The sequence below is a fragment of the Ranitomeya imitator genome, chromosome 4 (genome assembly GCF_032444005.1).
Source record: "Ranitomeya imitator isolate aRanImi1 chromosome 4, aRanImi1.pri, whole genome shotgun sequence".
NCBI lineage: Eukaryota > Metazoa > Chordata > Amphibia > Anura > Dendrobatidae > Ranitomeya > Ranitomeya imitator.
Genome location: NC_091285.1, coordinates 645,908,991 through 645,928,037, shown reverse-complemented (window position 1 = coordinate 645,928,037; position 19,047 = coordinate 645,908,991). Strand labels below are relative to the sequence as shown.

Genomic DNA, 19,047 nt, shown 5'->3' with positions numbered 1-19,047 from the left:
GGTTTGGTCTTGGATGGGAATGCAGTCTAGACTGTTTTACTTTTCCACCGCCAATAAAGTCAGCTGTGTTTAAAGAAACACTGCCATTAAGTTTTCTATTCATGAAATCTATGTATATGTGCATGTAGTATGAGTGTATTACGATAATATACTTGCCTGTCGCTGCTCTCTCTGGTGTCAAGCACCGTTCCATTCCTCTTCTGAGTGACAGTACCACAATTGCGAGTAGCTGGCTCACTCTATGTCACTCTGCCCTATGCGTGAGCTGGAATTCTCTTTTACAATGTAAGCCTATGCTATGGAGTCTTGTTCCGGGTCTTGTAGATCGGTGACATCGTTCAGAAAAGCAGAAGAACGGCGCTAGATCCTGGAGAGTTTAACGGTGTTATGATCTGGTGGTTTAGGAGCAACATGGGACGAGCTCTGAAGGAGGTGGTACCTGTACTGACCGCAGTCCCTAAGCTCAACACAACACTAGAAGTAGCCGTGGGATGCTCCTGTGACTCCCTAGGCACCTCGTCACAGCCTGAGAACTAACTACCTGTAAAGATAGAAACAGAAAAACTATCTTGCCTCAGAGAAAATCCCCAAAGGATAGATAGCCCCCCACAAGTAATGACTGTGAGTGGAGAGGGAAAAGACATACACAGAATGAAACCAGGATGTAGCACAGGAGGCCAGTCTAGCTAGATAGATTGGACAGGATAGAATACTGTGCGGTCAGTATTAAAAACTACAAAAATCCACACAGAGTTTACAAAAATCTCCACACCTGACTAAAGGTGTGGAGGGTAAATCTGCTTCCCAGAGCTACCAGCTTAACTGAATTAATCCATACTGACAAGCTGGACAAAACATAGAATGCACAGAACGAATAAGTCCACAACATGTGGACAGAAAAGAGCAGAGCAAGGACTTATCTTTGCTGAACTGGTCAGGATATCAGGGAAATCCAAGAGAGATGTGAATCCAACCAGGAACCATTGACAAGTGGCACTGGCTGAAGGGAAGAGCCAGGTATAAATAGCCGAGCAGAAAGACAATCAGTGGAAGCAGCTGCAGACTGCTAAATCCAAGGAGCAGCCATACCACTTAAAACCACCGGCTGGAGCCCAACAGCAGAACTCACAAAAGTGCCACTTACAACCACCGGAGGGAGCCCAAGAGCGGAATTCACAACAAACGGTAGGAGAGTATAAATAATACACTCACACTACATGCATGTACACACTCATTTAATTAATAAAAAACATTAAGGGAGTGCTTCTTTATGTCATGGTTTTGAAGTTGAGGTCCATGACATGACAGTCCATGATCAAGTCCCATCAGTCTCGGTCTGCTAAAATTTTGCCATCTCCCCTGGACATCCTCCTTCCTTGTGATAGTGTGAACTGCATTCTAACAGATTGCATAGGGGAAGGGGTGTTTCGACTTCACTCATCTCTGAGGAAGGGAGAGAGTGGCCCAGCAGGAATCTGCTCTCTGGCGCTACCACTCACCCCAGGTCAGTCAGGCAACTCTGAGGGCAAAAATTTGCCGGAGAGGCTTCCCTTATAGGTACGAGTTATTGAGGCGCTCCTAGTGAGCGGGGCTATGTATCACCAGTCCAGGCTTGGAATACATATGTAAACCTCCCGGCTGTCATTGTCAGAGTTCCTCACTAACACAGTATGGTATGCTGCCACCAGTACCTTGTTCGATATAAGCCCCGTCCGACAACAGGCTTATATCGGGTCAGAAACCAACCCGGGTAGCGTATAATAACCAACTGAGCGTGCGGACGTGGGGATTCATGAATCTACTGTAGATGAAAGAGCAGTCCAAGATCAATTTTATATTTCTCCATCGCCACATTGGGGGACACAGGACCGTGGGTGTATGCTGCTGTCACTAGGAGGCTGACACTAAGTAAATACAAAAAAGGGTTAGCTCCTCCTCTGCAGTATACACCGCCCATTGGCTCTGGATAATACCAGTTCTTGCTTGGTGTCTGTAGGAGGCACACTGCGTCTGTTTCTTTCCAGACGTTTTTATTTTTGTTTTTTTCTCAATTAGCGCAAGAGGATGAAGGGGGCGATGGACCCTTTTAAGGGGTCCGATCTCCTCCGAAACACCAACAGGCGAGCACGGCGAGTTTACTCCCCGTGCCCTTTCCTGCGACGTGGGATGCTCGGCCGTGGACATGCCCTGTGAAATCCTAGGGGAGCTAACCCTTAGGATAGACAGAGGCCATCTTCCCAGAGTACTGTCCGGCCGCCCTCCCTTTGCTCCACCACTAAAAGAATAGCGGTGCTGCAAGGAGCTTCCCAGTCCCTCTCCAGCTCCTCATCAAGAGGGCGCTGGATCGAGGTGGACTGCATCGCCCCTCATACCTCGCCTGAAGAGGATCTCAAGCGGTGAGTTTTTCTGGGGTAAAGAGGGGCTCCCGAGCGCACTGCGGGCTCGGCTGCTTCTTGCGGCCGGGCACCGCTAATTTAGTCCCCAGCTTCTGACTCTGCTAGGCCACGGTCCGTCCACAGCGCACGTGACGCGCGAGGCCCCGCCCACCACTTCAGCGCTTCTCGCACACTGCGAGAAGCGCCCTCCAAGCTCTCGGCGGCCATCTTGCCACAACAGGGGGACCTCAATGCCACTTCTCACCTGTGCGGCATCTGGGCAGAGGACCTGGGTACGTGCGCTGCGCGCTGACAGCTCCCATCCTTCTTCAGGCTTCGCTCTACAAAGTGCTCCGTTTTTACTCGCTGCACAGCCTGCACGGAGATTAGCATACAACATATCTCTGCCTAAACACAAAGTCTGCAAAAACGCATACAGTGTTCTTTACTTCTTGCACCTCATGTCAGGCTGCGCTACCAAGCAGGCATACTGCCCCGCCCTGTAATGCTTGTGACCCTAAAAGCGCTCAGGAGCCCCCCGCCGCAAACGAGCTTGCGGTGACCAGTCCCCCTGAGTGGGCTTTGTCACTTTTGCAATCTATGGCTTCTTTGACTAAGGCTATTGAGTCCCTCCAGGATCCATCCAGGAGCAGGACCACTGATCCACCTATTCAGGAGCATCCCCCTACGGCTGCGGAATTTTCAGCCTGCATGGGCCGCTCTCATTCTAAGCACAAGCGGCCATTTAGGAAGCGCGTCCGTAGCTCGTCCCCCAGGCCCTCTGGTGCCTTGGCGTATGGTAGCTCCGCTTCCCGTTCTTGCTCCCCAGGCACCTCTTCCGACCAGGACTCTGATCCTTAGTCCGATGGGCCCCTAGATCTGGAGTCGCCAGGTTATCAGAGCACTATAGTCTCATTGAGGCCGTCAACCAGTCCCTTCAGGTCGAAGAGGAACCGGCGACTTCCAGTACGGATAATTCGGTGTCCTTCAAAACGACTAAACGTACTCACAGGGTGTTTACCAATCACCCGGAGTTCCAGGCCATAGTCCAGCGACATAGGGAGCGTCCAGAAAAACGTTTTCAGGGCCTGAGATCTCTTGATTCCAAATATCCCTTTTCTCCTGATCTCCAAGAACAGTGGACAGAATCCCCTCCTGTGGATCCTCCTGTCTCACTTTTGTCCTCTAAAATTATCCTATCTGTGCCGGACTGATCTTCTATCAAAGATCCACGGACCGCCTAGTTGACAGCCTCGCCCGTTCAGTCTTTGAGGCTTCAGGCTCGGCACTCTTCCCCTCCTTCGCTGCTACCTGGGTAGCCAAAGCCATGGCCTTTTGGGCAGACTCTCTGCATAAGACCTTACAGAACAGCGACTTTTCTCCTGACATAGCGGAGCTTGCAAATCAAATCTCCTTGGATGGCGATTACTTAGTAAACGCTTCCCTGGACGCGGCTAACTGCTCTGCACCTACGGCTGCTAACGCTGTGGCGATTAGGAGAGCGCTATGCCTGAGGAACTGGCGAGCGGACTCCGTATCTAAAAAGTCGCTCACATCTCTGCCATATCTCAGTGGCCGTCTTTTTGGTGAAAAACTGGACAAACTGATTTCCGACACTACGGGAGGTAAAAGTACTTCCCTTCCCCAGCAGAGATTCAGGCAAACGTTCCGACGACAGCCACAGGCCCGTTTTTGGCCCTTTCGTGGAACCTACTCATGGCATTAATCGGCCAGTTCCCCTGGTTCAGGGCGCCGTGCCGCCAGAGACGAGCTCTCAGGTTTCATACAAGCCCAACCATTCCTGGAGGGGCCGCTCCACACAATCTAGGTCCAGGGGATCCAGACCCCAATCACCTTCTTCCAAATGACTCGCAATCCCGTCTGTTGTGAATTCTGTGGCAGAGCTCCCTCCTGTGGTCACAAGTGGTACTTCGGCTGATTCTCTCTGGGAGCTTCCGTTTGTGGAGGAAAGTGGTACTGCGGCTTCTGAGTTTCCTCCCTCAGGTGATCTGGTGAGGTCGTTAGGTGCTTCTCTACTTAACTCCACCTAATGCTTTGATCCATGCTTCCTGTCAATGTTCCAGTGTTGGACTTGTTTTTCCCTGGATCATTCCTGTGGCCTGCTGCTCTGCATAGCTAAGTTCTTCTTTGCTATTTGTTTGCTATTTTTTCTGTCCAGCTTGTCTAATTGTTTTGCTGGAAGCTCTGGGACGCAAAGGGTGTACCTCCGTGCCGTTAGTTCGGTACGGAGGGTCTTTTTGCCCCCCTTCGCGTGGTTTTCTTTAGGGTTTTGTGTAGACCGCAAAGTTATCTTTCCTATCCTCGCTCTGTTAAGAAAGTCGGGCCTCACTTTGCTGAATCTATTTCATCCCTACGTTTGTCTTTTCATCTTAACTCACAGTCATTATATGTGGGGGGCTGCCTTTTCCTTTGGGGTATTTCTCTGAGGCAAGGTAGGCTTATTTTCTATCTTCAGGCTAGTTAGTTTCTCAGGCTGTGCCGAGTTGCATAGGCAGAGTTAGGCGCAATCCACGGCTGCCTCTAGTGTTGTTTGGAGAGGATTAGGGATTGCGGTCTGCAGAGTTCCCAAGTCTCAGAGCTCGTTCTATTATTTTGGGTTATTGTCAGATCACTGTATGTGCTCTGACCGCTATGTCCATTGTGATACTGAATTGCCTATCACAACAGTACAGGAAGCCCTAAGTGCTAATGATTCTCAATAGAGGGAAAAAAGAAGTTCTGAGACCATTTTTTTTTCTTTGCACTGTGTTTTGCCTTTTTTTCCCCCTAGACATTTGGGTGGTTCAGGACACAGGTGTAGCAATGGACATTAAAGGTCTGTCTTCATGTGTGGATCAGCTCATGGCAAGAGTTCAAAATATTCAAGATTTTGTGGTTCAGAATTCTTTGTTAGAACCGAGAATTCCTATTCCAGATTTGTTTTTTGGAGATAGAACTAAATTTCTGAGTTTCAAAAATAATTGTAAACTATTTCTGGCTTTGAAACCTCGCTCCTCTGGTGACCCAGTTCAACAGGTTTTGATCATTATTTCTTTTTTGCGTGGCGACCCTCAGGACTGGGCATTTTCTCTTGCGTCAGGAGATCCTGCATTAAGTAATATCGATGCGTTTTTCCTGGAGCTTGGATTGCTGTACGATGAGCCTAATTCAGTGGATCAGGCAGAAAAAAATTTGCTGGCTCTTTGTCAGGCTCATGATGAGATAGAGGTATATTGTCAGAAATTTAGAAAGTGGTCCGTTCTCACTCAATGGAATGAATCTGCGCTGGCAGCTATATTCAGAAAGGGTCTCTCTGAAGCCCTTAAGGATGTCATGGTGGGATTTCCTATGCCTGCTGGTTTGAATGAGTCTATGTCTTTGGCCATTCAGATCGGTCGACGCTTGTGTGAGCGTAAATCTGTGCACCATTTGGCGGTATTACCTGAGATTAAACCTAAGTCTATGCAGTGCGATAGGACTATGACCAGAGTTGAACGGCAAGAACACAGACGTCTGAATGGGCTGTGTTTCTACTGTGGTGATTCCACTCATGCTATCTCTGATTGTCCTAAGCGCACTAAGCGGTTCGCTAGGCCTGCCACCATTGGTACAGTACAGTCAAAATTTCTTCTGTCCGTTACCTTGATCTGCTCTTTGTCATCGTATTCTGTCATGGCGTTTGTGGATTCAGGCGCTGCCCTGAATTTGATGGACTTGGAATATGCTAAGCGTTGTGGGTTTTTCTTGGAGCCCTTGCAGTGTCCTATTCCATTGAGAGGAATTGATGCTACGCCTTTGGCCAAGAATAAGCCTCAATACTGGACCCAGCTGACCATGTGCATGGCTCCTGCACATCAGGAGGTTATTCGCTTTCTGGTGTTGCATAATCTGCATGATGTGGTCGTGTTGGGGTTGCCATGGCTACAAGCCCATAATCCAGTATTGGATTGGAAATCCATGTCGGTGTCCAGCTGGGGTTGTCAGGGGGTACATGGTGATGTTCCATTTCTGTCAATTTCGTCATCCACCCCTTCTGAGGTTCCAGAGTTCTTGTCTGATTACCGGGATGTATTTGATGAGCCCAAGTCCGATGCCCTACCTCCGCATAGGGATTGTGATTGTGCTATCAATTTGATTCCTGGTAGTAAATTCCCAAAAGGTCGACTGTTTAATTTATCCGTGCCTGAGCACACCGCTATGCGCAGTTATGTGAAGGAATCCCTGGAGAAGGGGCATATTCGCCCGTCATCGTCGCCATTAGGAGCAGGGTTCTTTTTTGTAGCCAAGAAGGATGGTTCGCTGAGACCTTGTATAGATTACCGCCTTCTTAATAAGATCACTGTTAAATTTCAGTACCCCTTGCCATTGTTATCTGATTTGTTTGCTCGGATTAAGGGGGCTAGTTGGTTCACCAAGATAGATCTTCGTGGTGCGTATAATCTGGTGCGTATTAAGCGAGGCGATGAATGGAAAACTGCATTTAATACGCCCGAGGGTCATTTTGAGTATCTAGTGATGCCATTCGGACTTGCCAATGCTCCATCAGTGTTTCAGTCCTTTATGCATGACATCTTCCGAGAGTACCTGGATAAATTCTTGATTGTGTACTTGGATGACATTTTGATCTTCTCGGATGATTGGGAGTCTCATGTGAAGCAGGTCAGAACGGTTTTTCAGGTCCTGCGTGCTAATTCTTTGTTTGTGAAGGGATCAAAGTGTCTCTTTGGTGTGCAGAAGGTTTCATTTTTGGGGTTCATCTTTTCCCCTTCTACTATCGAGATGGATCCTGTTAAGGTCCAAGCCATCCATGATTGGACTCAGCCGACATCTCTGAAAAGTCTGCAAAAGTTCCTGGGCTTTGCTAATTTTTATCGTCGCTTCATCTGCAATTTTTCTAGTATTGCCAAACCATTGACCGATTTGACCAAGAAGGGTGCTGATTTGGTCAATTGGTCTTCTGCTGCTGTGGAAGCTTTTCAAGAGTTGAAGCGTCGTTTTTCTTCTGCCCCTGTGTTGTGTCAGCCAGATGTTTCTCTTCCGTTCCAGGTCGAGGTTGATGCTTCTGAGATTGGAGCAGGGGCTGTTTTGTCGCAGAGAGGTTCTGATTGCTCAGTGATGAAACCATGCGCTTTTTTTTCCAGGAAGTTTTCACCTGCTGAGCGAAATTATGATGTGGGCAACCGAGAGTTGCTGGCCATGAAGTGGGCATTCGAGGAGTGGCGTCATTGGCTTGAAGGAGCTAAGCATCGCATGGTGGTATTGACTGATCATAAGAACTTGACTTATCTCGAGTCTGCTAAGTGTTTGAATCCTAGACAGGCTCGTTGGTCGCTGTTTTTTGCCCGTTTTGACTTTGTGATTTCGTACCTTCCGGGCTCTAAAAATGTGAAGGCAGATGCTCTGTCTAGGAGTTTTGTGCCCGACTCTCCGGGTTTATCTGAGCCGGCGGGTATCCTCAAGGAAGGAGTAATTGTGTCTGCCATCTCCCCTGATTTGCGGCGGGTGCTGCAAAAATTTCAGGCTAATAAACCTGATCGTTGTCCAGCGGAGAAACTGTCTGTCCCTGATAGGTGGACGAATAAAGTTATCTCTGAGGTTCATTGTTCGGTGTTGGCTGGTCATCCTGGAATCTTTGGTACCAGAGAGTTAGTGGCTAGATCCTTTTGGTGGCCATCTCTGTCGTGGGATGTGCGTACTTTTGTGCAGTCCTGTGGGATTTGTGCTTGGGCTAAGCCCTGCTGTTCTCGTGCCAGTGGGTTGCTTTTGCCCTTGCCGCTCCCGAAGAGGCCTTGGACACATATCTCTATTGATTTTATTTCAGATCTTCCCGTTTCTCAAAAGATGTCAGTCATTTGGGTGGTCTGTGATCGCTTTTCTAAGATGGTCCATCTGGTACCCTTGTCTAAATTGCCTTCCTCCTCTGATTTGGTGCCATTGTTCTTCCAGCATGTGGTTCGTTTGCATGGCATTCCAGAGAATATCGTTTCTGACAGAGGTTCCCAGTTGGTTTCAAGGTTTTGGCGAGCCTTTTGTGGTAGGATGGGCATTGACTTGTCTTTTTCCTCGGCTTTCCATCCTCAGACTAATGGCCAGACCGAACGAACCAATCAGACCTTGGAAACCTATCTGAGATGCTTTGTTTCTGCCGATCAGGATGACTGGGTGTCCTTTTTGCCTTTGGCTGAGTTCGCCCTTAATAATCGGGCCAGCTTGGCTACCTTGGTTTCGCCATTTTTCTGCAATTCTGGGTTCCATCCTCGTTTCTCTTCAGGACAGGTTGAGTCTTCGGACTGTCCTGGTGTGGATACTGTGGTGGACAGGTTGCAGCAGATTTGGACTCATGTAGTGGACAATTTGACCTTGTCCCAGGAGAAGGCTCAACGTTTCGCTAATCGCAGACGCCGTGTGGGTCCCCGACTTCGTGTTGGGGATCTGGTTTGGTTATCTTCTCATCATATTCCTATGAAGGTTTCCTCTCCTAAGTTTAAACCTCGTTTCATTGGTCCGTATAGGATTTCTGAGGTTCTTAATCCTGTGTCTTTTCGTCTGACCCTCCCAGATTCTTTTTCCATACATAACGTATTCCATAGGTCATTGTTGCGGAGATACGTGGCACCTATGGTTCCATCTGTTGACCCTCCTGCCCCAGTTTTGGTGGAGTGGGAATTGGAGTATATTGTGGAGAAGATTTTGGATTCTCGTGTTTCAAGACGGAAACTCCAGTATCTGGTTAAATGGAAGGGTTATGCTCAGGAAGATAATTCCTGGGTTTTTGCCTCTGATGTCCATGCTCCCGATCTTGTTCGTGCCTTTCATGTGGCTCATCCTGGTCGGCCTGGGGGCTCTGGTGAGGGTTCGGTGACCCCTCCTCAAGGGGGGGGGTACTGTTGTGAATTCTGTGGCAGAGCTCCCTCCTGTGGTCACAAGTGGTACTTCGGCTGATTCTCTCTGGGAGCTTCCGTTTGTGGAGGAAGTGGTACTGCGGCTTCTGAGTTTCCTCCCTCAGGTGATCTGGTGAGGTCGTTAGGTGCTTCTCTACTTAACTCCACCTAATGCTTTGATCCATGCTTCCTGTCAATGTTCCAGTGTTGGACTTGTTTTTCCCTGGATCATTCCTGTGGCCTGCTGCTCTGCATAGCTAAGTTCTTCTTTGCTATTTGTTTGCTATTTTTTCTGTCCAGCTTGTCTAATTGTTTTGCTGGAAGCTCTGGGACGCAAAGGGTGTACCTCCGTGCCGTTAGTTCGGTACGGAGGGTCTTTTTGCCCCCTTTGCGTGGTTTTCTTTAGGGTTTTGTGTAGACCGCAAAGTTATCTTTCCTATCCTCGCTCTGTTAAGAAAGTCGGGCCTCACTTTGCTGAATCTATTTCATCCCTACGTTTGTCTTTTCATCTTAACTCACAGTCATTATATGTGGGGGGCTGCCTTTTCCTTTGGGGTATTTCTCTGAGGCAAGGTAGGCTTATTTTCTATCTTCAGGCTAGTTAGTTTCTCAGGCTGTGCCGAGTTGCATAGGCAGACTTAGGCGAATTCCACGGCTGCCTCTAGTGTTGTTTGGAGAGGATTAGGGATTGCAGTCTGCAGAGTTCCCACGTCTCAGAGCTCGTTCTATTATTTTGGGTTATTGTCAGATCACTGTATGTGCTCTGACTGCTATGTCCATTGTGATACTGAATTGCCTATCACAACACCCGTCCGGACGACACCAGCAAAGTTGGCGGACGCCTTCTCTTGTTCCGTCATGCCTGGCTCACTGTTGTTCACGATGAGTGGGTCAGGGATCTGGTGTCCTCCGGTTACAAAATCGATTTTTCCTCCCCCACCCCCTTCAACCCGGTTTTTCGCTTCCCGCCCTCCCGAAGCGGGAAGGCGCGCCCGAGCTTTTTCCCAGGCCATCCAGTCGCTCCGACAAGACGGAGTCATTTCATTGTCCTTGTCCCAGAGGACGAAAGATTCCGCGGTTTTTATTCAAACCTGTTTATGGTTCCCAAAAAGGATGGAACAGTAAGGCCCATCCTGGACCTGAAGCTCTTGAACGGATTTGTCAAAGTGTGTCATTTCAGGATGGAATCCCGCCGTTCTATCATTGCCTTGATGGAACACGGCGAATTCTTACCATCCATCGACATCCGGGATGCATACCTCCACATCCCAATCTTCCTGCCTCATCAAAGGTTTCTCCTCTTCGCCGTCGGAGAGGAACACTTTCAGTTCAGGGCCTTGCCTTTCAGCCTCGCCACCACCCCCAGAGTTTTCACAAACGTCATGGCGGCTGTCATGGCCGTTCTGCATTCTCGGGGCTTAGTCGTTCTCCCCTATCTAGACGACTTACTGGTCAAAGGCCCATCCTTCCGAGCCTGCGAGGAGTGCGTCCGCATTTCCTTGGAAACTTTCTCGGCTGGGCTGGTTGATCAATTTGAAGAAGTCACCCCTTCCAGCTCAACGGATTTCCTTCCTGGGCATGACCCTGGACACGTCCCTAGGCTTGGTGCTTCTTCCTTGGGACAAGGTCCCGGCTCTCCAACAGGGGGTCTGGAAGCTTCTTCGGCCGCCCCCCTGTTCCATCCGTTTTGGCATGAGGATTCTCGGAAAAATGGTGGCCGCAATGGAAACGATGCGTTTAGCGCAACTACACCTCCGCCCCCTCCAGCACCTTCTTCTGGACGCATGGGACAGGAGTCCGTTTTCCCTCGACCAACTGTGTCCCCTCTCCCCTTGGGTCAGGCAGACACTCCAATGGTGGATGCTCCAATCCTCTCTTCTCCAAGGGAGGTCCTTCCTCCCGGTCCATTGGCTGGTAGTCACCACCGACGCCAGCCTACTAGTCTGGGGAGTGGTTTTTCGCCATCACACTGCGCAGGGAACCTGGTCTCGTCACGAGTCTCGTCTTCCAATCAACATCCTGGAGATACGGGCGATCAGGCTGTCCCTAAAGTGGTTCCATCAACTTCTTGCAGGTCGCCCCATCCGTATCCAGTCGGACAATGCCACGGCAGTGGCTTATATAAATCATCAGGGGGGCACCCGAAGCAGAGCTGCAATGCGCGAGGTAGAACACATCCTTTGCTGGGCCGAACACAACCACTCGGTCATATCGGCCGTTCACATTCCAGGAGTGGAGAATTGGGCTGCGGACTTCCTCAGCCGGCAAGGTCTTGCCTCAAGAGAGTGGTCTCTCCATCAGGACATATTCCAACAAATCTGTCTTCGTTGGGGTACTCCGGACGTAGAACTGATGGCTTCCTGGTTCAATGTCAAGGTACCTCAGTTTGTGGCCCGGTCCCGGGATCCCAGAGCAATCGGAGCGGTTGCGCTAGTCCTTCCCTGGAGTCAGTTTCACCTCCCTTACCTCTTTCCCCCCTGTCCCTGCTCCCCAGAGTCATCAGGAAGATCAGGGCAGAGGGTGTCCCGGTAATTCTCATCTATTTCTTTGTCCAGTTGTGTTTGGGTTGAGGTCTCCGTTTTGGCGTCATGTTGGCAAGTTTCTCAATCTGTTTTTGCTCACTCTTACCTGCCATTAGCGGGTCTTGTTGTGGACCACCCCATTCCCATAGAAACGTCCTGTTGAACCCTGTGATCTTAACCTCATCTTGGACACCTTGTAGGACTCTCCCATTGATCTGATTGGTTATTATGTTCTCAAGCTCCTGTACATTTGTAGAGGTTTTTGCTAACTGGTGTTTCTTACAGAACTATTGGTCAGTCTTCCTAATCCTGGTGCAGTCCTTCTTACCAGAGATCATCTTGGTTTCTCATGGATGACCACATTGTTCACACTACTTGTTCTTCACTTTCATCATTGAGAGTGCTCCTCATGCTGTCTGCATCAAGGAGAACTTTTATATTCCTTTTTTTTGTGATTCCCCATGAGCCATTCTAGTATCTGGCAGACTTTATATCTACCACGTCATAGTCAATTCTGTCTCCAGTCACAGAAATCCACAGGTCTCGGGAATGACTCTCCTTTTTAGGTATCTGCTCACTCCCTGAAAGAAGTTGGAGACTCTTTGATTGTTATGATGCAACCTGGGCCTTCTTGCACATCTTCGTCAGTTTTAGAAGATCCAAATCCAGGCCTCTGCCAGCGTCAGCTGAGGGCATAGGGTACTAAAAGCGCCATGTGTTAAACGATCTGCATGGTGAACTATTTTATTCTTACCCTCTGTAATAGTTCTAGTATGTCCCATAGTGCTATATCCCCTAGTGAGAGTAAAGAAAAAATTGGATTTTTGTACTTGGAAAAACAGAATTTTTGGTTACTCACTGTAAAATTTTTGGTTACTCACAGAATTTTTGGTTCTCAGAGCCTTCATTGGGGGACCCTGGAAACCATGGGTGTATGCTGCTGCCACTAGGAGGTTGACACTATGCACAAAAAAGTTAGCTTATTCTCTGCAGTATACACCCACTGACTGGCACTAGGTTAATCAGTTAGTGAGAAAGCAGTAGGCGAAGCAACAAGTAAAAGAAACTAACACAACTCGAACTGTAGCAACATAGCACTCACCCAGGTTTATCAGCTCTGCTTACTGTGTTATGTCCCCCAATGAAGGCTCCGAGAAACAGATTTAATTTTGAGTAACCAAAAATCCTATTTTCTCTATCACTTCATTGGGGTACACAGGAAACTATGGGACATCCCAAAGCAGTCCCTGGGAAGGGAACAGCAGAAACTCTGTTCAGGTCAGAGAACTCACCACTGCCACCTGCAATATCCTTCTGCCTAGGCTGGCGTACACCGAAGCGTAGGTATGGACCCTGTAAAATTTGTTGAACGTGTGGATGGAAAACCAGGTTGCCGCGTTGCAGGGCGGACACACTATGGTGTACCGTCCAGGAAGCGCCCACTGCCCTGGTAGAGTGTGCCTTAATCCCAGGGGGAGGCACTGTGTTCTTAACCCCGGTATGCCTCCAAAATTGCCGTCTGGATCCAGCGAGCAATCGTAGCATTGGAGGCTGGCAGGCTTCTACGCACACCCTCTGGAATGACAGAGAGAGTATGTCTTCCTAAAGGGGGCGGTCCTAGCCAAAAACACCCGCACTGCCCTGACAGGTCTAACCTGTTCATTTAACGCACCAGAGGATGAGTCAGAGCCGGGCAAAAGGAAGGGAGGACAGTATCCTCATTTAGATGAAAGGCGGACACCACCTTGGGAAGGAAAAAAGGTTGACTCCTTAAAACCACCTTGTCCTGATGGAGAACCAGAAAGGGGGGATAAGAGGAAAGAGCTGCCAATTCGGTGATGCGACTAATGGAGATGATGGCCACAAAAAACACCACTTTCCAAGACAGAAAGGACAGAGAGACCTCTTGGAGAGTTTCAAAGGGAGAATTCCTTAGAGCCTCCAGGACCAGATTGAGGTCCCAGGGGTCCACAGGTGTCCGGTACAGGGGATCAGCATGCGCTACTCCTTGGAGAAAAATTCTGACCTGACAAAGCTTTTCTGAAAAAGAATAGAAAGCACTGACTCCTGGCCCTTTAGCGAACTAAAAGCTAGACCCGCGTCAGGTCCCGTCTGGAGAAACCCCAGAAAGGAAGGGAGAGCAGAGGACATAGACGGTATGTGATTACACTCGCACCAGCTGAAATAGGCTCTCCAAGTCGGATAATAATAGACCCGGGTTGACAGGTCATGGTTTGAGACATCCGACTTGAAAACCTGGGCGCTTTCAAAAATGCTGTTTCAACAGCCATGCCGTTAAATCGAGTGACCGAGAAATCTGGTTGCAGATTGCTGCTGCGGACAGAAGATCCGGTTTGTCTGGAAGCTTCCAAGGGGGCGTCTGCAAGAAGATTGACGATCTCTGCAAACCAAGAACCTTCTTGGCCAATCCAGTGCAATCAGAATGACCAGCACCCCTCTGCCTTAATCTTCTTCAGCAGCCTTGGAAGTAGGGGGAGGGGAGGAAGCAGATAAGTAAGAACAAACTGTGACCAGGGTATTGCCAGAGCATCAACGCCCACTGAGAGAAACGGCGAAAGGACCAAAACTTGCGCTTCAGATTAGGCCGGCGAGGTTTGGACTGAGGAAGGAGAGATGTCATCCCTCCAGTGGCCTGTTTAATAATATGGTCCAACTTGGAGCCAAATAGACGGGAACCCTGGAAAGGCAAGCTGGTAAGGGACTTTTTTGAAGATAAGTCTGCCTGCCACGCCTTAAGCCAAATAGTCCATAGGATTGGTCACAATATTTCTGGACACCTGAGCTGCGCATGAAGTGGTGTCCAGGGAGGCGGATACCATGTACTTTTCTGCATGAGAAATCTGGTCCGCGAGGTCGGCCAATGCCTCTCGTCGAGGTCCAGAAGGAATGCCCTTTCAGAGTTTAGGTCATGCAGCTGCGAATTTTGACACCCAGGTGGTGGCAAAGGCAGGGCACAATGTAGAAGCGGCCGCTTCAAAGGCAGACTTAGCAAAAGACTCTATGATCCTGTCATTGGAGTCTTTGAGGGATGCTCCATTCGTAAGTGGGAAACTGGAGGGTCCACAGTTGGAGTAGCGGTCCAGTTTGCCGTGAGCTCAGGGGCGAAGGGATATAGGATGCCGAGGTGCTGTCCTTTAGGCTTAGGCATGATAAGAAGCAGACCCACTAATGCCAGAAGGTTAGGGGACTGAAAGATATATGCTGAGGAGAGTGTCAGGCTGGAGAGCAGAGCTACTCACAGAAAGATGCAGGTTTTGTCTGGCTCCAGGCTGTAGGGGATCTCCAGGACAATTGCAAGAGTAAATGCAGAACTTCCTGCAGAGAAAAGCCACCTTCCGGGTTCCTCCTTTCCGGCAAATGGAGGTGAATGGTGAGGAGGGCCCGCAGAGTGAAAAGCGCAGGGGGTAGTACTGGAATACATGCCCTTACAATGTACGAGCTGGGTTTAAAAAAAAAAAAAAAAAAAAAAAAAAGCATTTAAAATTTGTAAACTGTCTTTTTAATGTGTTGAAATTGCATGTAGACCTTTTTCTCGCCCTTTGCCTAGACCCAATGTGGAGTGTCGGAGTATGCGTTTTGGCATGTTACGAGACCATCGCTCTGTGACCGGGCAAGTGACAGCGTTTGATGGCTCCATCCTTTACCTTCCTGTGAAGCTTGCCCAGGTACCTGGAGCCTATACTGTTTTATTCATTGTCCCCCTCTCTGAGATACCATGTACAGAACATACTCAATCTAGAACGGTCTCATGAATTTTAAGGTTGAAGGTGGAAATAGATTGAACTTGATGGACTTACAGATTAAGTACAAAGAAAGAAAAAAGCTAGCTCACCGATATGTGCAAGGAGCACGGAACTTCGTCCTGACTCGACGTAGTGCAGATCCAAGTAAAAGAGAAAAATGTTCCAGCTTCTTGATAAAATGTAAAACTTTAATCCATCATATAAAATAGTAGAAAACACACTCCTGGGACAATGCCATATCACAAGTGAAGAAAGCTACGCGTTTCGACCATACAGTCTTTGTCACTGCTGTGACAAAGACCGTATGGTCGAAACGCGTAGCTTTCTTCACTTGTGATATGGCATTGTCCAGGAGTGTGTTTTCTACTATTTTATATGATGGATTAAAGTTTTACATTTTATCAAGAAGCTGGAACATTTTTCTCTTTTACTTGATGGACTTACCACTTAACGTTGTTGATCTAGAGGAAGGCATTGAGGCCTAATACCTATGAAATATAAATTCAATGTAGATTTTTCTATTCTTTGCCTTTCGCAGACATTGGAGCTGGAGAGTGAGCGCCGGACAGATGGCCAGAAGATAAAACTCACCATACAAATGACCAAGATCTTGGAGCCCAGTTCTGACCTTTGTGTTCCATTCTATAACGTGGTAATTAGGAGGTGAGAAACGCGCTGCACCACTGTTATTGTGTTTTATTAGTTGCACTTTGTTTTCTAACTATTCTTAATGCCTGGGCTGGACACACATCTTTGTAGCCAGTAATTCTGGAGAGTGCTGCTTCTTGTCATTGTCATATATACATTGGTGACCTTACGACTACAGCACTTGACCACCACATCTAAACACTTGACATGTCTGTCTCATACCATCTCTTGGTATCACCTCTGAGCCAAGGGGTGACTTCAGCGGTCACGTATTGTAGCCATGAGGTCACCGCTGCAGCCATGTCGGTAAAGACCGAGGCAGCAGAGGACAGTCAGCACTGCAGTGGGAAAAGGAAGAGCTATGTCTGTGATCCTACCGAGGAGGTCATTAGGAGATGTTTGGTGTTATATTGCATAGGACGTTTTGTGCATAATACAACACATTTATAGTAAGTTTGGGAGGTTGGTGGTGTTAGAGGCACATTGCGCTGGCCTCTTAATTACACTGTTTGCACTTGGATAATATATGTGCATTCTGTTCAAGAGTAATGAAAATTCTGGACATGAAGCTGGTTGGTAGAAATTTCTATGACCCCACAAGTGCCACCGTCCTGCAGCAGTACAGGTAAGCCACCGCTGTGTATAAAGCCTCGCCTCACTAGTTCCTTGCTCATAGACGTTCCGTCTTTTGCTTGTACATAATGACAAACGAATTGATCCAGAATCTGAGTTTATTTTAAATTAAAACTTGAGTAAAACTTCTGATGGCTTTGTTTTACCCTATAAGTATGTGGGCACTAGGAAATATTTTTGTATTGGTAGGCTATCTTAACATTAAATTCTTTCTAAAACCTTATATGACTGATGGTTTAGTATTGTATTCACTAAATCTTCTGTATATTTCCAGTTCTTTGAAATTCTACATATATTCTCTGATACTGTCCTTATGGGTTGTCTAATTTTTCCCCCATTTAGCTACATGCTTAACCCCTTTACCCCCAAGGGTGGTTTGCACGTTATGGACCGGGCCAATTTTTACAATTCTGACCTCCTGTCCCTTTATGAGGTTATAACTCTGGAACGCTTCAACGGATCCCAGTGATTCTGACATTGTTTTCTCGTGACATATTGTACTTCATGATAGTGGTAAAATTTCTTTGATATTACCTGCGTTTATTTGTGAAAAAAAACGGAAATATGGCGAAAATTTAGAAAATTTCGCAATTTCCAACTTTGAATTTTTATGCAATTAAATCACAGAGATATGTCACACAAGATACTTAATAAGTAACATTTCCCACATGTCTACTTTACATCAGCACAATTTTGGAACCAAATTTTTTTTTTGTTAGGGAGTTATAAGGGTTAAAAGTTGACCAGCAATTTCTCATTTTTACAACACCATTTTATTTTAGGGACCACATCTCATTTGAAGTCATTTTGAGGGGTCTATATGATAGAAAATACCCAAGTGTGACACCATTCTAAAAACTGCACCCCTCCAGGTTCTCAAAACCACATTCAAGAAGTTTATTAACCCTTTAGGTGTTTTCCAGGAATTTTTGGAATGTTTAAATTAAAAATGAACATTTAACTTTTTTTCACAAAAAATTTACTTCAGCTCCAATTTGTTTTATTTTACCAAGGGTTTCAGGAGAAAATGGACCCCAAACCTTGTTGTACAATTTGTCCTGAGTACGCCGATACCCCATAAGTGGAGGTAAACCACTGTTTGGGCGCATGACAGAGCTTGGAAGCGAAGGAGCGCCATTTGACTTTTTAATGCAAAATTGACTGGAATTGAGATGGGACGCCATGTTGCGTTTGGAGAGCCACTGATGTGCCTAAACATTGAAACCCCCCACAAGCGACACCATTTTGGAAAGTAGACCCCCTAAGGAACTTATCTAGAGGTGTGGTGAGCACTTTGACCCACCAAGTGCTTCACAGAAGTTTATAATGCAGAACCGTAAAAATAAAAAATCATTTTTTTTTCACAAAAATTATCTTTTCGCCCCCAATTTTTTTAGTTTCCCAATGGTAAGAGAAGAAATTGTAACCAAAAAGTTGTTGCACAATTTGTCCTGAGTACTCTGATACCCCATATGTGGGGGTAAACCACTGTTTGGGCGCATGGGAGGGCTCGGAAGGGAAGGAGTGCCATTTGAATGCAGACTTAGATGGAATGGTCTGCAGGTGTCACATTGCGTTTGCAGAGCCCCTAATGTACCTAAACAGTAGAAACCCCCCACAAGTGACCCCATATTGGAAACTAGACCCCCCAAGGAACTTATCTAGATGTGTTGTGAGAACTTTGAGCCCCCAAGTGTTTCACTACAGTTTATAACGCAGAGCCGTGAAAATAAAAAATCTTTTTTTCCCCACAAAAATTATTTTTTAGCCCCCAGTTTTGTATTTTCCCAAGGGTAACAGGAGAAATTGGACCCCCAAAGTTGTTGTCCAATTTGTCCTGAGTACGCTGATACCCCATATGTTGGGGTAAACTCCTGTTTGGACACACGGGTGAGCTCGGAAGGGAAGGAGCACTGTTTTACTTTTTCAACGCAGAATTGGCTGGAATTGAGATCGGACACCATGTCGCGTTTGCAGAGCCCCTGATGTGTCTAAACAGTGGAAACCCCCCCAATTATAACTGAAACCCTAATCCAAACACACCCCTAACCCTAATTCCAACGGTAACCCTAACCACACCTCTAACCCAGACACACCCCTAACTCTAATCCCAACCGCAAATGTAATCCAAACCCTAACTTTAGCCCCAACCCTAACTGTAGCCTTAACCCTAACTGTAGCCTTAACCCTAACTGTAGCCATAGCCCTAACCCTAATGGGAAAA

At 47.5% G+C, this 19,047-nt stretch overlaps 1 protein-coding gene across 1 annotated transcript in view; it reads left to right on the top strand.

The window, feature by feature from the left end:
* PIWIL2 (piwi like RNA-mediated gene silencing 2) overlaps positions 1-19,047 on the top strand; it is a 243,951-nt gene that overhangs the window by 66,556 nt on the left and 158,348 nt on the right. Inside the window, exons 8-10 of the mRNA XM_069766984.1 lie at positions 15,347-15,464; positions 16,081-16,205; positions 16,735-16,815. Coding sequence (XP_069623085.1) covers positions 15,347-15,464; positions 16,081-16,205; positions 16,735-16,815 — 324 coding nt within the window. The remainder of the gene's footprint in view (positions 1-15,346; positions 15,465-16,080; positions 16,206-16,734; positions 16,816-19,047) is intronic.